Genomic DNA, 16,472 nt, shown 5'->3' on the forward strand with positions numbered 1-16,472 from the left:
GAACAGGAAACTGGTGGAAACTTCACAGCAAGTTTCTCTGATAAAGGTCTTATTTCTCAAATGAATGAAGAACTGAGCCAAATTTTATTTTTTTTAAAAAAAATCATTCCACAATTGATAAATGATCAAAGGATAGGAATATGTACTTTTCTAAGAAAGAAATCAGTTATCATTAGTCAAATAAAAATGCTATAAATAAGTGCTGATTAGAGAAATGTAAATTAAAACAATTCTGAGATACTATCTCTCACTTATCAGACTGAATAACAGAACAGAAAAGGAAAATGAAAACTGCTGGGGGAGGGCATTTGGAAAAATTGGAACACTGTTGTGAATTGATCCAACCACTCTGGAGAACAGTCTGGAACTAAGTCTAAAGGGAAGTAAAATATAAATACATATATATACATATACATATACATATACATATATATATATATATATATATATATATACATACCCTTTGACCCAGGATTACCACTACTAGATTTATATCCCAAAGAGATCAAAGGTGAAAGGACATAATTTTATAAAAATACAAAATCTACAACAGCTGGTTTTTGTGGTAACAAAGAACTGAAAATTGAGGGGGTATCTATCATTTGGGAAATGACTGAACAAGTTATACTATATTATGAATAGAATACTATTTAATTGTGAGAAATGAGGAGTAGGATGGTTTCAGAAATAACTTGGGAAGTATCAGATGAAATGATTCAAAATGAAGTGAAGCAAAACCAGAACATTGTATATAGTAATAGCTATATTGTAATGATCAACTGTGAAAGATGGCTACTTTGATCAAGATAAATTCAGAAGACCTATGATGAAAAATGCTATCCACTTCCAAAAAGAAAACTGATGAACTCTGAGTGCAGAATGAAGTATACTTTGTTAACCTTTATTTTTCTTGTTTGTGCATGTGCTTTTTATTTTGCTATGTGGCTAATATGAAAGTAAGTTTCACATGACTTCACAGATATCTCAATATTATATTGTTTGCTTTCTCAATGGGTAGAGGAAAGGCAAGATGGAGAGAGAGAGAACTTGGATCTCAAAATTTTAAATATAGAATGATAAAAAATTTTAATGTTATTAGGAAACATTTAAAAATGAATAAAATACATTTAACAAAGGAAATCAGACAATAGCCTTAATGCTGCAAAGAGAGATATAAGATTTTTTCCTACAGAACATTTATGATAGATTGCCTGTAATGTGCATGCCCAGAAAATCATGATTTTTCAAACAGCTTGAAATTTGTGTTGCATGCTGCAAGAATGCAAATATTTATAACATTTTGATCATGTGATTACAAAGTTGATGAGTTTTGATTACAGGGTAACAGAGGCTATGAAGGAACTACTCTGTAGCAATGGAGAGAAAACAAATAAGAATATGTACATATGTCTACCCATCTGTTTGGAATTGATTTATGCTGAAATGGTGAATACTTGTAGATGTTTGGAAACAATTTGATAACAGACTGAGAAACTACAAAAGCACATTTTTACTTAGAAGGTCAGAGTTTGATGTAATAGTTGAGTGAATATCAAAATCACTGTGCGTATGATCATGATGGTTTTGAATTACTGAAGACACAAACATTTAATGACTCAAGCAACCACATGCTTATTGTAACAGAGAAAAAGTGTATTTGTAATAAAACTTGGCAATTATTTAATGCTCAATGTGTCATTATTGAATCATTAACACAAATCCCTTGAATCATTGTTATGTACTCTCATGCATTTGGCAAACTCAAGTGGATCCATTGTGCAATAAGGATGAATATCTTGGATTCTGAAAGACTTGGTTTCGAGTCTCATCTCTGATAATATTCACTGAAAGACTGCAAAGTTACTTAATCTCTCAGTGGCCCAGGAAGCACTCAAAGACTGTGAGTTGCAGAGCAGATGCCACTCTTCACAGAGCTGCCTCATATTTAAATTCTTATGCCAAGAAACTATTGGTGAAAATAAAAATCTTGAACTGATTTATCTGTAAACATGTATCTGTTCTGGCATACTTTTGTGATTGTATCAGAAGTGTCTACCAGAGTGCTTGGAAATATAGTAAACATTTAATAAGTGCTTATTAATTATTTAGTGAAGGCCCTTGATGCTATCTAATAACATAAAAGTTTCTTCATTACATTATTATATTTTATTATATCTCTATAAGATAGAATATCATTATGGAAAAAAGTTGGACTAGGAATCAAGGGAACTAGATTCCGTTTTTAGTTCTAAGTTCCACTTCTGCTAAGTAGCTGGTTGTGTGAGACTTTGGGCAAATCATTGTACCTCTTTGAGCCTCTGTTTCTTCATCTATAAAACAGGAGGAAAGGAATAAATTAATATTAATCCAGTGCTTACTGTGTACAAAATTTCAGGGATCCCTTCAAGGATCCTTGACAATCTAGGATACAACACATACACATGGTATACATACATATGGTAATATAATATAGAATGGTAAAATGATGTATATAAGAAATGAGTTGTTTAATATGCACATGAAGTTCATGAGTGGCGGACATAGGCATGGTCTGAGGTTTGGCTCCCCTCCACAAAGAGAAGGGCAGCTAAGGGCTGGGCCTGCAAGCTGCATGAAGGTTATGGGGGGAAGGGGAGGGGGGGATAGGGGAGGGAAGGTATTACCCAGGAGCACTGCTTAAGCTGGATACTTTTTTCCCAGTCTCCAAGAAAGCTAGAATTTTGTGTTTGCTTCCCTTCAAATATCAATCTTGTCTAGGAGTATGAGTCTGTAAGGACTCTAAATCTACAATCTGAGGTATTCTTTTTAAAAACTGACAATATTATTATTATTAATAATAATAATAACCATTCTATAACTAGTCTGTATATAAGGAAAGTCACTTTTCTGTTTTTTTCTAAGCAGGGATGGGAGTAGCCCTTAATTCACACACATCAGCTTCCCAACAAAACCTGGTCATGCCTAACATAATCACAAATATTAAATAATGAATGAACTTATTTATTCAAGTAAAAATGTCAACAGAAATTGGAGAAGTTCCACAGATTAGAATTTCCTAGAAAATACAAAAAAGTGAATGAGCTGAGAGTAAGTTAAAATCTTAACTCAGAGCAAGTGAGAGAGAAAACTTTTCCCTGAATGACAAGAATTTCTCTGAATGGACTTCCCTGAAGTCCAACATTTTGGAGTTTCAGCCTCCTATACATAACTGTGATCTTGGTACTTATTTCTTCATACTCTGTCTCTTGAAAATTCTTCAACCACCTCCCATCAGAACTTTCTCTCCTTTCTCCAGTATTCAATGCCTCATTCAGTTCATTCAATCAAGGACCATGTCTTGCTTCACAAAATCTCCTATACTTGGGAAGAAGTAAGGTTATAAAACCTTATATATAAATCAAAAGTGAAAAGATCTAAGGGAAGATCCAGACAAAGAACCTGAGAAAAATCTGAGGAAGATGTGATTGCATGACTAAACAACATCCTCCATGATAAAGAATACCAAATGTATACAAAGTTTGAACTATCCAGTTTAACTGAATTTTACTCTTTGTATATGGATATCTGATCTTATGAAAATATAACCCTAGTCAGATACACTGAAAGACAATAATAGAGAAATAGAGTAATGAATGGAAGTTGAGGTGGAAAGCCAAAAGTGAGCTGCTCATTCATATTATTAGTTTGAGGGGTTTTAATAAGTATTACACACACACACACACACACACACACACACACACACGTGTGTGTGTGTGTGTGTGTGTGTGTGTGTGTGTGTGTGTGGTTTTAATTGCCCTAAGAGTAAAGGGACATAACTATGTCAAACTGAGGTAATAAAATATTTAGAAGTTCTTCCCCATAACACATTTTGTTTATATCACGTAGGTTTAATGTACTCCACCTTTTCTTCAAATTTCCTACCCCCACTCTTTTGCCTGTCTTCTTTGTCTTCTGGGGCCTATTCCCTTTGGAAATGCATTAGTTACCATGGAAACCTTAATGTCATTTTTTTATGAGTGGAGTTTGGTGCTGCATGGAGTTAATTTATAGAGTGGTTAGGAATTCATGCCATGACTGGTGAAACATGAGACTTTATTATGATTTCTATATCCACCTGTGTTGTAGAAATAGAAATGTTCACACTATTATTTGTACTGTTGTCATTATTGTGAATTCTCTTTGTGTAACAAGGAGTTCAGCACAAATAACAAGTGAAAAGACTTGAAGTCTGAAGATTCACATTCAAATTCTGACTTTTCTAGCTATTATCATATAACCTTGGCTAAGTCACTTCAATTTTATGGGGTTGTTTCCTAATCAGTAAAATAAGTAGATGATCTCAAAGGAAACTTTGAAGCTCTAAGTCCACAATCTATGATGCTGTTTTAAAAAGCTGACAATAATAATAACCATTCTATAGTACTATCTTACAACAGCCTTGTAAAATCAATAATGACTGACTCTGCTTTAAAGAAGTAGAAACTGAAGTTAAGAGTTAGGACACAAATCCAATTTCAAGTCTTGTTGTCAACCCTCTACATTTTGAGGCCTCGACTGATATGAATGATATATCATCAAGTGTATTCATTATCCCTGGTTTGGTTTTTCTGCATGAAGTGCATATTTGAGATAATAAAGAACTCATTAGGCATTTCCATTAAAAGCTGCAAGATTTAATAGTGATGCCTTCACTTTTAAGGTTAAGTGCAGTCTTCCTAGATGCAGGGGAATAGAACAGGTAATATTTTAAAGTCATTTTCATTTCTAAGAATCTAAGAGGCAACATGGTATTAGGGAATAAACACTGAACTTGGAGTGAGAAGAGACCTGGTATTGAACTTGGCTTCCAACATTCACTAACAAGGTGACCTTGGACAAATGTCTCAATCTTGCCAATCTTAGCTTCTTCCTTTGTAAAATGTTGAGGAAAATATTTGCACTTTCTATCTCAGAAAGTAGTTGTGAGGGAAGTGCTTTGAAAACTTTAAAATGCTCAGTATATATGTTATTATTGCATAAGGTTTAAAGTTGATTTTTCTGAAGAGTCTAATTTATATTGACAGGAGTCTTTAAACATGCCAATACTGATACTTGCTGGAATGGTTTGACTAAGCCCTTTAGTAGAAAAAGCAATGGACCAGTATCCAGAACAGACATAGGTTTGGATTTTACTAATTGTATGCTTATAATCAGGCCATTTGATCTCTTTCAGCCTCAGTTGTCTTATCTGTGAAACGGGGCAAAGCACACTCTAAACTTTAAGCCTACATAAATGGCAAATCTCATTAGTTGAGGGGAGAGAGAGTTCTGAAATAAAAGAAAGGATATTGGGCTAAAAGTCTAGAGCACCTAGGCCTTGGTCCTGATTCTAACATTATCTTGTTGCATTACCTTGTGCAAATAATTTAATGTCACCAGGATGAAGAGTCTTCATCTATAATAATGAGTTATTTGGAGAAGATGATCTGATTCCTTGAAATACTAATTATAACCATATTTAGAGAAGGTTTACCTAAGAAGCTAAGAATTTTTGAGATGATCCTACTTTGATATTTAACCATGGGAAAGTAGAAAATGTTGGTGACAAAGTATATAAAACTCTGAGTCTGGAGTCAGAAAGATCTAAGTGCAACTTGGCCTGTATGACTGTAGGCAAGTCATTTATCCTCAGGTGCCTCCACTGCAAACTGGGATAATAATGCATTTACCTCCCAGGGTTATTTTGAGATATTTGTTTAAAAAAAAACACTTAGCACAGTTCCATGCAAATAATAAGTATTATATAAATAGGGTGTGTGGGTAGTTCAGGAAGAATGAATGCCTCTAGTATGAGGGATTGTTGAGAAATTTCAGGGCTGTCATTCACTTCTCACTGGTGGCTCCAAGAAGCTGTAGCTTGGGCAGTATCCACACTCTGGTTAAGCTATCTTAGCAGAGGGGCTAAACTGGATTGAAAATAACCTAAGGGCCTCAAACCTGTCATGAAATAGGGGGATGTTTACTCCAAACATATGAAGATTTTCTCTGGTGAGATTTGTTCTAATGACCATGAAGGAAGCTGAAGCAGGTGCTGTGGAGTGCTCAGGGCTTTGTTAGACATTGCAGACAGCAAGTTCATTCATTTCATCCTAGGCCATCAACAGTCATCTTGACTTTTGTCCTGCTACTAACTTTGATGCCTTTGGAACAGAGAGTGAGACCAATAAATTTGTGAAACTCTGCCCGACTTAAACCCAATTCATGCACAAGTCAAGACATCACCCCCATGATGTCATTAGTCCTCTTTGAAATGAAGGACAATAGACAACTTTACCATTCCTGGTTTTGGTTTACATTTAGGAAAGTAGAATAAAGCTATTTTTTAATCTACTTCTTAAAATATATTTAGAGTGTGTAATTTCTTCAGTGTGGGTCTTCATTTTATTGAGATAGATCACAACCTGTTCTGTACTTTAGTGAATAGTCTTTTGTGAGTTGTTATGTCTTAAATGCCTATATAACATGCAAAAAAAATGAAATGCAGAGAGGTAGCATGTAATACCAATGAAAGAAAATATATAGCCTCTTTTAGAGGCTTGAGTTCGAATTTCACCCTTGATACTACCTATATGACTTTGGGCAAGTCTCTTAACATCTGTTGACCTCAGTTTTCTAGTTTGTAAAGTGAAGAGATTTTACTAGATTACCTCTGAGGTTTTTTCTCAGATCTATGATCCTGAATCAACCTAATGGTAAGCCTATTCAGACTTAGCTTGGCTTATCCTGAAATGGAAAGCATAAAGCTCATCCCTGGGACCATTTTTGGAATCCTTCCAGAGCTTATGCTCCCTTGGCATAGCTTTGGAGAATCTGGTGTCACCTCCATGCCAGAGTGAAGCATCAGAGGAGGTCGTTAGGAGACGCAGATATTTTGCTAATAATATTACATGGCAATTACCTTTGTGACGTAAAGGATGGTTTCAGTGGGAATATGCACTAAGTATGAATAACATTTTATACCTTCTTCCCACATTTAAATTTCAAGCTTCAGTACAATACCCTTTAAGTTTTATTGTAATTCTTGCAAAAACATTGACTACAATATCCCCTCAGCCAAGCAGCTGTCCAGGAGGAGGAACTGGGGGAGGGAAGGGAAACAGAGTTGGGGCAGAGGAGGTTCTGCACCGGGTAGAAATAATAGTCCTTAGCAGTTCTGCCAAGGTGTCAAAGAAAGCTCTCCAACAATAAAAAATGCTATCTACACATGCCCTGAAGTCCAGAAGACCTTTGAGTTGATTGTCTCAAAGTAAAAACATAAAGGCAAAAACTCAAATCTAACTGAATAACAGAAAATAAGTTAGCCTATCATCCAGTCTTTCAATTTCCCATACGAAGTTCTACATATTCCCAGTACCCCTTACTTGGTATAAGAAAAGTACTATATTTTTTGAAATGTACATATACAAAAATATTTTATATATGCATATATTATTTCTGTTCAATCTTTCAACCACAGAGTGGTGCTATTGCAAAAGATAAGGAGGGTGGAGTACAGCCTCTCTTTTTTTTATTTACTCCAAGGAGGAAGTTATAAGGGGTTTCCAGTAAGGAGACTGTTACTCTTAGGAAGTACAATACAAAGAGGTCTGATACCTAGGATGCTTCATTTAGAAATGAAGTGTCTTGCTCTTAGATAAAATACGGAAAATAGAAAGATGATCAATGGCCCAAAATAAATGCTCTGGTATGGTACTAAATCATGAAAATGGTGGCCACTGAAGCAAGGTGTAAAGGTTGAAGTGATCATCTAGAAAATAAAAGAACCTAGGAAATACTAATATCTCCTAATTTATCTCTCAACAATGTTAAGATAGGGGCATTATATTATCCCCATTTTTCCTTTGACAAAGCTGAAGGTTGTAGAAGTTGTGACTTAGACAAGTCATAGACAGATGAGATTAAATCTAAATTGCTACTCATTCTAAGTCCAGTGCTTCTTACACAGGCCCGGTATGTTTTGGAATAATATGAATTCTGTCTGGTTACATAGCTGGAACTGTCGCGTTTCCTCTCTCCCTTTTCAATTTGGAGAGATAGACACCACTGAAGCCCTCACACTGAAGAACAAAATACCTGCTACAAAAGTGTCAAATTGACGGTAGTAGGTGACTTTTCTCCTCAACTCCCCCCACTCTTAAAAAATATTTTTTCTCCAGTTCAATTCTTTGCCGTTCAGTCTCCTCAGTTCAGCTATCACATTGCCATTCTTTATAGACGCCTTTCTGAAAGAGGAGTGAGTGGGGAAGCCCCTCAGTTTCTCTTAGAATTAAGATGGGTGGTTAGGACGGGGGGAGGGCTGCTGATGGTGGTGATTGCTGAATCACATCTTTGCTTCTTCACCAATTCTTTTACAGAGAAGAAAGGCAGGTTCTCCTCTCACCACCACCACCCCCCTTCCCATATATTTGACAAGATTAAGGTGTCAATTCTCATATTACAAGGCTTGCCGATTGCGTGCAAAAATACACCAGTTCAGGAAAAAAACCTGAGTTGAGAAGCAAGGCAAACTTCTCTTTGGTTTTTGCCTCTCTGTGACATAGTGAGAAGGGGAGTCAGTTGAAGGCATTTGCAGAACAAATCGCTGGTCTTAGGCTCCTTTTCTTTCTCTGATTTTTTAAAATTCAATTTCACCCCCTTCCTCTCCCGTCCCTCTGGGCAGTTTGAGACAGTGGAGTTCACTGCTGGTCCGCCAACACATATTTTAACTCTTTAATTGCAGTAGTTGGGAAGCCTCTTCTCTTACCCCCCCTCCCACCCCCCAATACAGCCTTCTCTTTGCCTTTTTTTTTTTTTTTTGACTTCGGGTTCCTTGACACGCGGACCCCCTTGGAGAATTGGAGAAGAGTTTAGAGGATGGATTTTTAAGAGTCCTATCCTCTATCAAAAAATCAGAATCTTGAGTCCACAGCCCTTTCTTTGACATCGGGAGGGGAAAGGCGGGGAGGGGAGGGAAGGGAGGCGGGCAGAGAAGTGGGAGAAAACCAAACCCAAACAGTACACGCCCAGCCCAAGTCTTGATGGGGGGAGGAGGGGGAAAGCCTCTGCTGTCTAACCTGGGCTGGAAGAAAACCTCTCTAGGACTGGGGATACCTTGGCGCAAGGTACCTAGGAGGACCCAACCCCGCGGAGGGGCTGCCGGAGGTGACGCCCCAGAGTCTCGGTCAGCGCTTTTCCACGTTTTCGATGTGACAGCCCCCATCAGCCGGGATAATGACGAGGCAGGTACAATCTATATAGTACGCAGCCCCGACCCCATTTTTCACCACCTCTTACTGACTCTTCTGCTTCCCCCACTCCCCGCCCTCTTCGACTTCCCCCAGCCACTCTTCGCTGTCTAGCTGGGGCGGACGCAGGACAGGCATACTTCTCTGCCGCCTCTAAAGGGGGTTACTCAATTTTTGAATACTTCCCAGACCCCACACCTTGGGGAAGAGGCGGAGACTTAGTTGGACCCCAGTTTGGGTTCGAAGCTCCGAGCTTACAGAATGAACGCACTATTGGATACTTTTGATTTTTTTTTTCCGCTCAGTGTCACTGAAGCACAACCCTGAGGCTCGAGAAGGAGATAGATTGCAAAGGTAGGGGACAGGGAGAGAGATGCCGGGTACACGGGGAAGTGGGGAGGGGAACCCGGCTTAATTGACTTTAGGGGCCTCTAAGACTTCGTCCTCTCAAATAGGTACTGCAAGGTTATTTAAATACCGTTGTTTTCTTTTTGGTGCCTATAGTACTACTGTTTTGTTTTGTTTTGTTTTGTTTTGTTTTGTTTTGTTTTGTACTGAGTGTTTTAGATGGGAAAAACTAGATGATTTAAGTCGGTAGATGGGGGGGGGGGGGTGAGAGAGAGAGAGAGAGAGAATAGGAAGGTAGCTAAAATTATCACCTCCTCTTCTGCAATGTCCATGTTTCGAATTTTTTTTAAAGTAATTCCCATTGCTCCCCTTCCTACTCTCACTCCTCTTCTGAGAGATCCAGGGGCTCTTTCTTTCTCGAGTTCATCTGCCGAAGAAGACGTGAGTCACTTGTTTTTGGCTTCGGGGAGAGGTTGTTTTTTGTTTTTCTCTCTGGGCCCCAAGCTCCAGCGACCCCCACCCTCAGCCGCACCTCCCCCTCTCCTCGCTTTCGTCCCCTTCCCCCAAACTCAATCTTTCTGGTGCGCGGTGGATAAGTCTCCTCCCGGGAAACTACCTCGGAGTGGTAAAGAAGAAAGTTGAAGTACTGGATTGCCAGAAGAATGACCCCCACCCCCAAGCGCAATACACACACACACACACACACACACACACACACACACACACACACGTCCCCTCCCCCGCCTGCTCTCCCACCCACGTTTTGGACTTCACCTGTCTTGCCTGACTTAAGAACACTCACAAGAAGACTGGTCAGCTTGGGCTGACAGTTTGCTCCGTTTGTATGTTGTGTGTCTGTGCATGTAGATGTGTATGGGTGAGTTTGTAGGGGGTGAGCGGTGTTTATGTTTACGTGTTGCTAGTTGGAGGAAAGAGCCGGAGGTTGGGGAGGGGGATGGGTTGCAGGGAGGAGGTGGGAAGATATCTGTAACTCGTAGGGGCTAGGGATAGGAGGAGGGGTTTAAAAATCTGATCCAAACAGACTGAGGAATCGAGGTGAGTAACTCCTTTTCTCCTGAGAAAAATAGAGGAAAAAGTAGGGGGAGGTCCAAGAACTAAGGACGCTACTATACAACAACAATAAAAAAAAAAAAACCTGTTGAAGCAATTTAATCTGCATAGTGCCACCAATACTGTGCAACACAACACAATCCATAATGTGTCCGGCTCTTCCGAAGCCTGGGAAAAGGATTGAGAATTCTTTCTAATTTGGGGGTTTGTGCGATGTAAGAGAAACCAGGAGGCGCCTCTCTCTCTCTCTGCCCACCCCTCCACCCCCACCCTCGCCCCCAGCAAACAAAGGAAAACAAAAGCACCTTGCGCCATTTCCGACTTAGCCTCCAGAAGCCTGGGGCGGGGACGCCTAGGACTGATGGGGGGCTGAGAAGGGGCGCAGCGTGGGCTGGAGGTGAGGCAGCGCGGGAAGGCTGCGCCGCGGCGCCTAAAGGGTTACTACGCTGAGCACAGAGCCATCTGGCTGGGTTGGCTGGTTATAACCGCGCAGATTATGTTCTTGGGACTCAGAGTTGAAGGATCCTCTCTCCCAAATCGAGTAGCTACGCGCAGTCCCCGGGAGAAACCCGCACAACGTTTTTGTGTGTGTGTGGTTGTAGTTGGTGGCTCTGGCAGAGGCAGCGGGGTGGGGGAGACTGAATGAACTCGCTCGCTTCCACTTTTCTCTTCATGTCGACTTCTCTGAAAACATTCACACGGATGCCATGGTTACTCCTGCCACGGTAAGGGACGGGAAGAAGGGTGGGCAAAGTGAGGGTGAAAGAGGAGGAGAGGGGTTCAAGTCTCCTGGGGCAGTTTGGGAGATTCCAGAGTGAAGGATGAGCTCAGGCAATTTGCTGATGGTTCTGTTCGCAACTCCAAGCCCTCTTTTCCTTTTCACTCAGGTCTCTTAGAGCTCAGTTTTACTCCAGGGAAGTTTGGGTTTCGATATTTGGAGTTGTAAAGAGGATCACTCTCACTATACTTCCCCCCACACACTCCTGTTACCTTCTGAGCCCCAAGAAAACTGGTCCTAAATCTGGGAAAGTGATCAGATTTTAAGGGACCTGGATTGGATGGAGTCTGGGGATGGTATGAGAGGAAGGGGATAATCCAGAAACACCCTTGTCCTTTCACTCCAGAAAAGTCTCTGCAGCATCCTGTTTAACAAAAGATTTTTTTAAAGCAAATCTCAATCGCAGAGTATAAGACTCTCCCACCCCCCACATACACACATGTACAATCCACTAAATCCCCTCCCCCCCTTGTGGCCCCATAACACCTCCCTCCTCCCCTCTATGTGGGATGGGGGAGGGGAAAAGTCTGTCTTTGACAAGTACAGTCATTTCCCACTTTGGAGAGATAGACCTTCCTTAGCCTAAGTACCTATAAAGTAGTATCTCAGCCTTTCCCTCAAACCCTTTCTCTTTTTTGTGACCTTTGCCCCCAAACCTTACATGAACCTCCACTCTCTCTGTCTCTGTCTCTGTCTCTGTCTGTCTCTGTCTGTCTCTGTCTGTCTGTCTGTCTCTCTCTCTCTCTCATGGGCACACACACATACACACCACATAGAAAGACATTATAATGCACCTCTGTTCTTGACCTTTTTCAAACAGCCCTCAACCATTTCCCGCACTGTCCCTAGGAAATTCCTCTTTTGGTCACTCTCCCTACATTATCAATTCCTTGAACCCCACATTTGGGTTCCAGGTTTAGAAGAACCAATCTGATTTTTGAAGAGTAGAAAGGCATTTGGTCCAGAGCATCCAGGAGGATTGCCCTTACGGGTTCTCAAAGTCCTTCTAGGAACTCGAGGCAGTATTGGTTGTGAAGGAAGACTGGCAGACCCAAAGACCCTGAAGGGATCAAGAAGGTTGATTGGGGGGGGGGGGGGGAGTAAAATTGTTTCCCCTTGCTATGAGCCAAAACCTTTAGCCATCCAAAAATTGAAAGATACTTCTGGACTACAGGGAGAAGTAAAGGAAACTGGAGAATAGAGTAGGTGGATTGGGGGAAGGGAACTGTGTATGCCTTAGTTTGGGGTGGGGGTAGTCTTGTCTGCTGAGAAGTTACTAAGTAGTTTACTTAGTTTTGCTGAGACATTTCATAGATTTGCCTTTTAAATAAAGGGAGCTAAGTAATACTGCTTAAACTGAGGAGATGGGAGCTATTGACTAAAAAAGGCCTTTTTTTTTGTTTGAATCCCTTGGTATTCCAGATGGAGGGAACTGGGAAAAGGAAAACTGGTTCCCTACCTCTGGTGCCTGGGCTTCTGGTCAGTGACTGGGTAGAGAGAGCTTGGGACCTGGATGGCATTCTTAACCTTGGAGTGGAGATATCTTCATGTGTTGGAGGTATGGTTTGGGGTTAGAGGCTTTGGGGTGGGCTTCCCTCTCTGTGGAGAAAGAGGAGAAAGGGTTTCAGGAGTGGTTAGTGGAGGGCGTTGTTTTTAAGTTATGCCTCGTTGAAACATGTGCTTTTCAGTAAAGATCTGTCTCCCACTCTGTAAGAGCAAGGAAGAGAAAATCCACTTGTCTATTGAGACAAGAATTGGAAAGGTTCAAGTTTTACTTCCACCCCACTCAGAATTCCCTACAGAAAACACACTTAGACCTGTACCTAATTCAATTCCTTTGTGATTTAACTACACAAAGAAAGCTGAGGAATAAAGTTTGGAGAGAGAATTCAACTTCTACCTTTCTCTGGACTAGTAGGAGGAGGGGACTAGTAATATAGGTGTGTGAAAATAAGAGTTGGGAAACAGCAGTGAATATTCCTGGCACATATCAATTAAGATTATTGGCATTAGAGTATTTTGTATGCACAGCTAGAGGATCTAGAAATGAACCGAGTGTGTAGTGTTTATACACAGAAAAGTGATTTTGTGTCTGAACATGATGTGTGGGGCAGGTTGAGAGAATAAAAGTATAAATTAATTGAGTTAAATGGATAGGGAGAATCAGATTTATCTAAGACTGAAGGGTATGTGTATGTGTGGCACATGGTAAGAACTAGTTATAATGTGATTTGATTGTTTTGGAGGTCTTTGTAGGACAAATGCTTGTATGAAGAAAAGGAAAGTCAGGCTATATGAGATTATTAGGTATAGGCCAAAGAAAAGGCTATTTTTCCTTCAGGAGAAAAGTGGAAGAGGGAGAGATAATTTGGAGGAAAAAGGATAACTTGTGTCTGCTCAGAGATGTTGAATTAATGTGATGTGGGAGTAATATGGGAAGAGTGGACTTGGGTACAGGGTGGTTTGCCTGAGGATTACCAAGGGGATGTGTGTAGGGGGTGGGGAAAGATCATGAGAAGAGCAGGTTGTAAACTTTATATGGAAGATGTGTATGATGTGTGGGGTCTGGGCACTGGAGAATTTGGCAGGAATAGCATTGAGGCATTTAAGGGGTGATAAATTGTAGATTCACTTATGAGCTGTGTTTCCAATGAGATGATTATTGGGAAGGGTTAAGGATGAGGGGCTCACACATAAGAGAAGGATGTGGGGGTACATTATAAACTTCATTTTGTGGAGTAGTTTGGGGCAAGTGAGTAGGAAGAGATGTGTATGGAAGATGTGAATGGAAGAAGAGAGCTCATTTTGCTGGAGAGGAGATGCATGTATGGAAGCTTATGAGAGTGCTCCACTATTAATGACTACTCTTCAGATTTAACATTTACCAGTGCTTGCTGGGTGGATAGCATGGTAATAGAGGCTCTGAAGATATAGCACATTGTTCTAGTCATTATCTTCAGGGAATAATTTGATGGCTGTAGCATTGCTAAGAAGCCTAAGGATTGCTAGGTGACACATTGAAGGCCTTGTTCACTTTATAATTCTTTTTCTTTGAGGTGCCAGTAAATTGAATATAAGGAAATTCTAATATGTGGTACCTGTTTAAGAAGGTGGTAGAACCTGAAGTAGTGGAGAAGAGCAAAGTAAAGATAAGTGAGTGGATTTTTTATGAGTGTGGGAGTGGGGATTGATGGGGGGGATGTTGGTCAGATATATATATATATATGTATATGCATATATATGTATATGAATATATATATATATGAATATTTGGCATGATATAAATAGGAGTTAATGAAGGCTAGATATATTAAAGGAATAAGAATTTTACTTGGGCAGCTGTAGAGGGACTGAATTCATATAAAGGAAATAGAAATGCTGTGTGTTGTGTAAGATGAGATGTTTGTTAGATGGGGCAGAGTCCAGTAATGGAGAGAATGTTTGTTTAGGAAAATAGATCGTTAGCCCTCAAATTCAGTCCCCATAGTGATGAAGGGTAGTGAGGCTTGTAAGAAGGATGGCCTTAGGATAGTCAGTGAGGTAGAAATCAGAAAAATGGGATGATAAATATAAAAATGTATCAGTGTCAAGGCATGTGATTGTACATACCTATGGCACCAACTATTGCTGCTGGGAGGAGACTTATTTTTAGCTGATGTTTGTCCTTCCTCCTTAAAGAAGACCACAACATCAGGGAGGTGATAACTATAACAAGTACTTGCATTGGATTTGAATGAGGGGGTGTGGCATTAAATCACCAGCCTTACTTTCTCCTCCAGAGTCATTCCCCTCTCTGGCCAGATATGAATCAGGACAATGGAGATGGTCCAGGTTGTGAGGTAATGAGGATTAAATGATTTGCCCAAGGTCACACAACTAATAAGTGTCAAGCATCTGAGGTTGGATTCAAAGTCCTGTCCTCCTGATTCCAAGGCCAATATCCATCTCCTGCTCCACCTATGTCATAGCTCAGGGGTTAGACACTGGTCTTGTAAACCAGTGGTTGAGAGTTCAAATGTTGCTGGAGCCACTAATCTGTAATCATCAGCTACTTAGCTAAGGCAGACCATAATTGTATGTCTGTATTATATGTGTGCTGAAAGTGGAATGGAAGAAAGATATGATGTCAAAAATGCATGGTACAGTTGAAGGCTTGCAATCATGGCCCTTTTACAGAGGAATTCTGGTATATTTATTTTTGAAAGCTTGCAGATACTCTCAAACCCTCCCCTCTAGGAACATTGGATTTGGGCAGAAAAGTATACTTCTCTTTTCTTTTAACAATGATTTGCAGCATTGAGAGCACAAATCTTTATCAAAAAAGTACAAAATGAAAGATGTGGAATAATATGACTGTAATCTAAGTTAGAAGTGATCAAACTCCTCTTTTATAATAGACTGACAAGAAAGTCTGGGTGCCCATGCAATCTTCACTGTTAATTTATTGACCTTGGGAAAATCTTTTATGACATTTTTCATCACTTCATACAGTTGTGATAACTAATCCTTATTTAATCAGAGAGTCAGTTAATATTTATTAAGTACCTTCTTTGTGCCAGAAACTGAGCCTAATAAGTAGTGATACAGAAAGAAGCAAAAGACAGACCTACTTTCAAGGTGCTCACAATCTAAGAGAGAACAGCAACAAATGTATACAGGATACATACAAATACAATGAAGTTATATAGAGAATAAAAAGAAAGTGAATAAGAGTGGGAAGGTAGTAGAATTAAGAGAGGTTGGAAAAGACTTCCACTAGAAGATAGGAATTCCAGGAAATCAGTGGATAGATAGGAGAAAGAAAAACATTCCAGGCATGGGGGATAGTCAGAGAAAATCCCCAGAACTAAGAGATGGAGTGTTTTATTCATGGGACAGAAGGAAGGCTAATGTTACCACATCAAAGAGTACATAGTGAAGAGTGAGATGTTTAAGAGGTTCTGAGAATCCATATCCATGGAAATTTTTTTTGAGGTTGTCAGAGGAAAGATTTTATGAGTTGCAAGAGTTGT

The 16,472-nt window shown here is 39.9% G+C and overlaps 1 protein-coding gene across 4 annotated transcripts in view; it reads left to right on the top strand.

Annotated features, from left to right (window-relative positions):
- Positions 1-9,071: 9,071 nt before the first annotated feature.
- Positions 9,072-16,472, top strand: part of NTF3 (neurotrophin 3) — a 136,256-nt gene continuing 128,855 nt past the window's right edge. For 2 of the 4 annotated variants that reach the window (XM_074194425.1, XM_074194422.1), the window contains exon 1: positions 11,079-11,407. Coding sequence is in view for 2 of the 4 variants with exons in the window: in XM_074194422.1 (XP_074050523.1) it covers positions 11,390-11,407 (18 nt within the window). In the remaining 2 variants the exon portion in view is untranslated. Of the gene's footprint in view, positions 9,618-11,078; positions 11,408-16,472 lie in introns of those variants that run through there. The other 2 variants (XM_074194424.1, XM_074194423.1) reach the window with 2 other exon arrangements.

The sequence above is a fragment of the Macrotis lagotis genome, chromosome 7, assembly GCF_037893015.1.
Source record: "Macrotis lagotis isolate mMagLag1 chromosome 7, bilby.v1.9.chrom.fasta, whole genome shotgun sequence".
Lineage (NCBI taxonomy): Eukaryota > Metazoa > Chordata > Mammalia > Peramelemorphia > Peramelidae > Macrotis > Macrotis lagotis.